Below are 8616 nucleotides of genomic sequence, written 5' to 3'. Positions count from 1 at the left end.
AACTCATCATGATAGATTTGTTTGATTTTGATGATTATGTAATGCCTAAGCTTGATAAATGAGTGATATGCTTGAATTATTAATCTTTGAATGATTATATGTTTCATGATTGTGTAAAATATATACATGATGAATGAATTATATGTGTGAATTCTTGTGCCGTTAATTGTGTTATATCATCATTCATTTATAAAATTGACATCATTGTTTGATATGATTTCATATGTTTGGTCTTGTATGCATATATGTTTCATGCACTAATTGGCTTATTGAAAAGTTAAATGATTTTTAAAATTGATCAATTTTTAAGCCAAAAATAAAATGGTGTGTATAATACAAGTTTAAGAGCTTATCAAAATTCAATAAGAGTTAAAATGATTTTCAAGTATTAATCGGTATACCGCTTCCTATCAATCGGAAAACCGTTTTTCTTATTGATTACTCTCGGGTCAAATTCCGGATAACCGGATTTAGCAAACCGGTAAGCTAGATTAGCTTTGGTTGCTCTCGGGTCACATATCGGATAACCAGATTTAGCAAACCGGCAAACCGTTTCTCTTATTGTTGCTCACTGAACTCAAACCGGATAACCAGAAAATGAAAAATCGGTAAGCCGCTTTTAATATCTCACTTGCTGGAAACAACCGGTCAACCGGTTATAAAATCCAGAAAAGCCAAATTCAATTTGCTTTTTGCTGGATTCAACTGGATAGCCGGTTATAAAATTCAGAAATCCGGATTTGTGCTACACACTCACTGGTACACAACCGGATAACCGGTTAGGCACATCCGGATAGCCGAATTCGAGCTTTTTAAGGACTATTAATCTTTTTTTCTTCATTCGGCAATCCAGATCTTTCTCTCTCTAAAATCCACCATTTTTTATCTAATCAACACCATACATCACCTTAAATCATCTCTATGATCATTTTAATTGATTTAAAATTACCCATTTTACTCAATATCTTGAAAATATGAATTTGTGCATTTTGAGTATTTCAAATTACCACTTCCATAGTGTGCTCTCCTTATGGATTTTACCATAGTTTTCTATTATATTATGCACTTACATTTTCATATGCATTGTTGCTTTCATTGTAGATTGATGATGATTTTTGTTTGATATTTTGATGTTTATATTTGGATAATGTGGAACTAATGTGCTTATCTTGACTTTTTGATGATCAAGAGGGAGATATGAGATGTAAGGGAGAAATACATCTACTTTGAGATTCTTAAGCATATGAAATTTTTAAGTTATATTGAAATGTCACATTAGATCTTTGATAAGTTTAGTTGTTTTGATTTCTAAAATGTGATTCATAATTATGAAGCTTGGATAGTTGATAATATGTTCTTATAACTTTTGCATGCTAATTTGGTAAACAAATCAAAACCTCTTTGCGAAGAATAATTTTCAAAAATTAGGTATGAACTTGGAATGATGAAATTTATTAATATCTCTAATCATGTTATTAATACTATTAAAATATGATTGATGATTATATGTGTGTTGCTTGATGAATTGGTAAAGTTGTTGGTTTGTTATAATTGTTGAAGCTTATATCTTTTTAACCATGTTGTATATTTGAGAATTTGTTCATTTTTAAGGGGAGACTTTGCCAAAAATTTTGCTCGCACAAAATGGGTAATATCTTCATCGAATTATTTTTGATGATCTTGTTTCGATTGCATCTATCTATTTTTTTCTTTTTTACTATGAAGGGGGAGATAAATATGATATGTTTTTGGATAAAATCATTTCGGTTAAAATTTTAAATTGGCCATATATTTAGGGGGAGCATATAATATGATTTTGGATAATATGTATTTTGAACTTTTTTGTTGTCTAAAGGGGGAGACAAAGTAATATATCATTTCGATGTTGTCAAAAGGAGGAGAATAATATGCATTTTGAGTATTGTTTTGATAATTGATATGTGATTATGGTGAGGACTTGATGATTTTGAGATATGATGTGATTTGATTACATGGGTGTTTTATATGATAAATTTATGTTATGAGTTGTTGACTTGGTAATTGATGGAATAATGGTTCATGATATTTTTGTGTGATGATTTATGTATGGAGTTGGCTTGTATCATGATTTATAATAATTTGGGAGTAATATTACTAAACTTATATTTGAGGTGATGCTTGTTGTCAGGGGGAGATTCTATCAAAATTTCTACTCGGATAACATGGGTAACAAATTTGCTACTCTTATTCTTTTCCTTTAAGTTTTCTTTTTGATGATGAAGGGAGAGGAGAAAAGAATACATGTTTTTAAATTTATAAAAATTTGCTATTCTTTTTCTTTGCCAATTAAGTTTTTTTTTATGATGAAGGGGGAGAAAAATACATGTATTTAAATTTGTTAATTTAGTTAATTGGCAAATTGTAAGAGAATATTATATTTAGGGGGAGCAATTTATGGAATCATTCTTTAAATACATGAAATATTTGCCATCATCAAAAATGGGGAGATTGTTAACATATATGTTTCCATAATATTAATTTTGATGATAACAAATAAGATTAAGAATGATTAATCTTTTAAAAGCTCAAATTATTTTTTTATACATTTTTAAATAAATCATTATTTCCACATTATAAAGGTTTTATATTTAATGGAAAAATAATTTTATGAAATTAGTTGTTTTTCAAGTTTATGGTTTAATTTAAAGAGTTTTGAAAACTTTGAAATCAACAAGTATTACTTGAAATTTTGGAGAAGAACTTATTTGAAAAGTTTCATAGCATTTTGGGCCATATCATAATTTTAAAAAGTTTTGGAATTGACAAAGTATTATTTAGAAATTCTGAAATTGGACTTATTTGAAAACTTTCATAACATTTTAGACCATAATATAGTTTTATAAAGTTTTGGAGTCAAACTGCAATGTTAGAAAATAGTTTACTGTAGCGGTCACTATAGCAAGCGGCTGACTGGATTTGAAAAACCGGTAAGGCGAATTTTGGGCAGAATCTCTCCGAATTGAAAGCGACTATCCGGATCCTGACAAACGGTAGACTGGATTTGGGCAGTAAAATTCTATAACATAAACGGTTATCCGAATTTCATAAGCGGCATACCGGATGTTCTGAAATTCAAATTTTTGCTGTAATGGTAACATAAAAGCGGCTAACCGGATTCCATAAACGGTAAGCCGGTTATCACCAAAAAGTGAATAACGACTAGTTTTTGAGCTCAAACTATATAAAATCAAATCTAATTCATTTTTGGTAATCTTTTCAAGTATAAACAAGTGCACACAACTTATATTGAGCTTCAAATTCGAAAATCATCATAGATTAAATCTTCATTGAGCTATCAGTTATATATACACTCTAAAAGATAGTTGTTTATTGTAATTTTCATTTCTCATCAAATTTGTGAGTGTACAAGTGTGAGAAACACTTGGGGTGAAGAGATTGGGGAGATAATCTCTTTGTTGTAAAGATTCATTGACACATTGGAAGTCAATTGTCAGCATTTGAAGCTTTGGAATGCTTGGATAGTGAAATCCTCAAGCTTGGTTTGCTTGGAGACGTGGACATAGACGGGGATTGCCGAACCACGTAAAAATACTTGTGTTTGCTCTCTCTTCCCTTACTCTTTTATTATTGCACATTATTGAATTTATTATTTTTTATTTGATTAAGGCGATAGATTAAATTGTTGTGTGCGAATTGTTTAGCGTAAGTTTTAAAATCTCAATTCACCCCCTTCTTGGGTTGCATAACTTGCATTTTAAGTAGCTTTACTAACAAATATCTCTTTACAGTTTTAGCACCCTTTACTTTCATTTTGCCAGCAAAGGAGACTTTGTCCTCCTCTTCCTCATCCAGAGCAATCGCTCTGCACTTCTTAATAAGCTCCTCTGTCTCCATAAAGCTTTTAATGCCCCTCCTATTAAACGCTTTTCAAAACCTCTTAACTCTCGTTCTTAAAATTTTCACCTACCTAGACTCTTAGTATCAAAACCCACTCGACAATGGAGTAAAAACCAGAGTTATGACAACTCTTTTTCAACTCTCATTCTAAGAACTCTTTTGAAGAAAGACTTCATCGCCTTTTAGCCTTAGACTTAAAGAAAATAATAAATAAATAAATAAAATCTATTATCATATATCTACAATCAAGGTTTTCAATTTTAAAATTTTAATTGTAGATCTATGGCGAACGAAAACTCTATTGTTGATGATATTAGCACCATTACATATAGCCAAAGATGAGAATTCCAATAGTTTGATAGGGACTTTTATGATTGCTTGTGGCCAGTTGACAATTATCAGCACCGATAGATTTTTTTTTTAATTTTAGACAAATAATCTAAACTAAATAAGAATATTAAAACTAGAATTAAAAGAAAATAATAAACTGTAGCCAGACCTGGGGAACGGGTCTGGTTTTTGCTACATTATGCTGGCCAATATTAACCAGCAAAATGCAGCCCTTGTTTGTTGCCAAACACTGGCACTCGGCCATTCATTTCAGTCATTAATTAAAATTTAGCATGTTTCCTTTCCTTGTAATATTGACTTAAAACTTAAGTACTTAACTTAGCATGTTTTATAAGAATTCAATACGTTTACCCTTCTTCTTTACAAGTTGATTTATAAAACTAACATGCACCAGTTTTCTTTCTGTTTTTTGGCATCAAATCAAGCCGATGCTTGCCATGAATTAATGATTAACCCAAATGAAATCTCCCAAATGAAATCTCATAACCTACCCTTGTTTTCAGATATAAAAAATGGATTAGGTGCACCGGTTCATTTCTTTTTAACCTTGGTTAGTTTTTTTTTTTTAAAAAAAACATTTTATAGTCTAAACTAGATCCAATGCTTATTTTATTTCCATTATATTAACGTAAACAAAGCTTAAACTCATTCGTAAAAAACGGAACTTAATCAAAGCAAAATGATAGAAGTCAACAGAGCCAACTCATTACAATTATTATAATTTTTCGATCATTTGTGAAATCTACTTGTTGGTTAATTCAATTCAATATCCTAACTAAATTATTAACTCAAATATATACATTAAATTATACGAAGAGCTGAGTTGGTCGAATACTTTCTTACCTCGTTTTTAAGCAAAATTATTTTATTAAACTTTAATTTTAATATAAACTTGCCACACTATGCATTTCAATTGTAGTTACAAAAATTATCTCAACATTGATTTTTTTATTTTTTTTCTACCAGCAAGCAAACAAACAAACATCCTCAAATAAAAAAAAAATAAACAATTAAATTACTCCCAAAAAAAAAAACTTAAAAATAATACATAAAAAAATGGAGACGTCAATTTCTGCTGTTGAAAAACTTTATCCACTATGGAAAAAGACTTCAAACTCGACGCTCCAATTATAGGGTCACACGTGTAACGTTAACTGGCAAAGCAACAACAAACGTACCAATAGGCGCGTGGGAACATGTTCGTTTAATTCGCAGTGTGGAGAGTGGAGACGGAGAGAGGGTTCGAGTTTTGTTGACATCAGTGATTTGGTCCCTGCATCTCCCATTTTGCGCTGTTTTTTTTTTTTTTTTGGCTTGCTTTCTTGTTCCATTCGTTCATCTTCTTTCCTGTATAGACAAAAGTTTCTCATCATCTGTTGTTTGTTCATTTTTTAATTTCTGGGCACCTTTTTTTGGCCTCCTTAATTTAATTTGCATTTATTTTTGGTCATAATTTGTTGGGTATTTGGAAGATTATGGGAAATGGGCAAATTTCTTGACCAAAGAAAAGATTAGTTTTTTTTTTTTTTTTAACTGAAACGTGAAAGATGAGGGTCTTTGCAGGCACGCCTGGGACTGCAACTGGGTTATTTCTGAGGATTGCTCAGTGTATTTTTGCAGCTGGGTCTATTGCTTCCATGGCTTCCACCCACTCTTTCTTCAATTTTACAGCTTTCTGGTATTTTTCTTTTGCCTTTGCTCTACATTTTTATGGGCAATGTTCTTTTATTAGATTGGTTTTGGGATTTAGCTGATTTTTATTGATTTGCAATGTCCATAGTCTTGCAATGAGCTCTGTTTCTTGGAAAAAGAGAAGCTGAAAGATCAATGTGTTGGTATAATTATTTAATTACTTGCTTATGTTGATGCTATTTAGTTTGATAATACTCGTTGAGATAGAACCTTGTATATAGCTTTTTAAATGGACCGTAAACCATTTATAACATTACTAAATTGAGTACAGTTTAGTGTGAATTGAGCTGAATATTTCTTAGATTTTTTTTTTTATTTCTTCGCTTGCAAATGTGGGGGCTTCTTTTTTCCTATCAAAGAACTTCTCCACATTCACCTTTGCCTCCTTCATTGAGTGGTTGAATCAGTTGTATAGCCATATATATTTCCTTTCGTTTGATTTATGGCCATAGGGAGTAAGAGTACGATTTAATTATGAGAAAAAGATCTTTTCATTTTTGCTTCCTTTATGATGATGAATTTAAATCAAGCATTAATTTGCAATTACAAAGGATAGAATGTCCTGTTTTACATTATTTGGCATTCTTATCATTTGTCAAGTTGTTCCACATTGGCTATAAAAGGATACTCAGGTTTTTACATTTAGGATGGGTTATATCATCTAAAAGGCTAGCCTTTTGGGTTGGATACCTCGATATCCTAGACTTGCCCCCCAGCGTCAATATCAACCATGGGTTGGTTCATTGTGCTTATAGTGCTGTGCAAGAACTGAAATGCCTTTTGGGTAAATAAATATGCGTTTTGGTATTGATTCTGTTTCTATCTCAGAGCAATGAAACATGGAATCTATTTATGCTATAATTTGTTAGTTAGAATTTTTGTCGTTCAGGTTTTGTGCTGTATCAAAAAGAAATATACCTAAGCCTCTTATTATGCAAACTTTCTAGTGACTCGAGTATGGCAGAGTTTGCAGTAAGCAAGGTATTCTCTTGTGAACATACTGGCGGCGTCTGTGTTAAATGAAATTTCCAGTCCTGAGAGACTATTTTAGGCATCGTAGATTGTAATTATGAGAGCATTGTCATTCTTGTTACAGTTTTTGAGTTTATTAGATGATCATACAACTCAGCATATATTGTGATGATCCTAGGTGGTACTGTCTGGAGCTTTGAGCATGAGGTTTGAGCCATCTGATAGTGATCTCTGTGTTAAATGTAAATTGTGGAAGGTACAATTAATTAGAATGCTAGGATTTGAAAGCATCCAATTTATGTGGTTGAAACTTTGCTGGGCTGAGTTGATCCATATAAAAGGGCTTTTTAATTTGTGACTTCACATCATCTAGGTGACTCTTATTGGACGTCTATTGGATGATGTTTCATGGAGCACTTAGAGTACCTTATCCTGATTTTTAGTGGCCCAATATCTAGGTCTTGTTGTGGTGCTCTATCTTGTGCTTCCGGTGCTTCCAGTTGTATCTTTTGTAGTTACTGTTGTTACCTCTGCTTCCTTTTTTTTTTAAAAACATTTTCTTTGCCATGTGTTTATAAACTTATCATCAGCTGGAAAATAGGAAAATTGAAAATTATAGGCATTCGAGCTTCTTGGTTAAGTTGGACCATTGTTTTATGGACTCGATGTTGGTATCAATACATATTTAGGGGAGGTACTTTAAACACAGAGATGATGCTCTTCAGGATAACTAATTTAACATTTTTTATAGCTCTGTAAATCTTGTGTGTGAACTTCTAACCTTGCCTGCTACAAAGTTTATGCTGAGCACCTTGTGCCTTCTGCAGCTACCTAATTGCTGCTATGGGCTTGCAAGTTATCTGGAGCTTTGGACTTGCCTTAATAGATGCATATGCCATAGTGCAAAAGAAGGTTCTCCATAGTCCTGTTCTGATCAGCCTCTTTGTTGTTGGAGACTGGGTCAGCTTCTATAACTCTATTAGCATCTCCAGGCTGCCATATGAAATCCAAAGTAGTTTTGTGTCTTTATGTTTGTTCAAAAGCCAAATCCTATATTAAATTGTTGCAGGTGACAGCCACATTATCTCTAGCTGCTGCTTCTGCATCAGCTGGCATCACGACGCTATACTTTTATGATTTGGGACATTGCAGTGTAGATAACGAATGTCAAAAATATCAAGCGTCCGTTGGCTTGGCTATTTGCTGCTGTTTTACTATTGCAACATCATCTCTCATTATGCTTTGGCTATTAGCTTCGGGTTAGACCTTCCGATGCACTGCCTGTTGGATTTCTCATTAAAATCCTTTGGCCTTAAAGAAATTTTGATCTGTCTATAGTGTCAATAGAAAAGAAAACAAGACTATAGGATAACAATACTCAAAGATTGCTTTCATTTCTCATTTGAAGTGTATGTATTTGTTCTCTTGTCTACCTGTTGGATGCAAATAAAATCCAAGCATGGTTATGAAACACTTATTGCATTCTTTTTCTAAATCTTCAAACATATGATTTCGCACCCGCACCCAGAGTGTCGGCCGTTTGTGTGTCTGAGGCCATTGCTTTTCTGCTAAGCATTAGCAAATTGAAGAACGTAGTGGAAATCTTTTCATTTCATTAGCATGTGATTCATGTGAAAGAAATTTGCAATTCGTCTTCAATAGGATGAGAGTATGTTTAAATATGTATATATAACAACAAATCAT

At 32.3% G+C, this 8616-nt stretch overlaps 1 protein-coding gene across 1 annotated transcript; it reads left to right on the top strand.

Moving 5' to 3' along the window:
• Window positions 1-5456: 5456 nt before the first annotated feature.
• On the top strand, window positions 5457-8385 carry LOC102607894 (CASP-like protein 5B3). The gene is made up of 3 exons (XM_006489512.4): window positions 5457-5926; window positions 7740-7872; window positions 7982-8385. The coding sequence occupies exons 1-3, from the start codon at window positions 5796-5798 to the stop codon at window positions 8174-8176; spliced, it is 459 nt and encodes a 152-aa protein (XP_006489575.1). The 5' UTR covers window positions 5457-5795; the 3' UTR covers window positions 8177-8385.
• Window positions 8386-8616: the final 231 nt, after the last annotated feature.

This window comes from Citrus sinensis, chromosome 1 (assembly GCF_022201045.2).
Source record: "Citrus sinensis cultivar Valencia sweet orange chromosome 1, DVS_A1.0, whole genome shotgun sequence".
Lineage (NCBI taxonomy): Eukaryota > Viridiplantae > Streptophyta > Magnoliopsida > Sapindales > Rutaceae > Citrus > Citrus sinensis.
The sequence above is the reverse complement of the archived record's forward strand: the minus strand, read 5'-3'. Positions and strand labels throughout refer to the sequence as shown.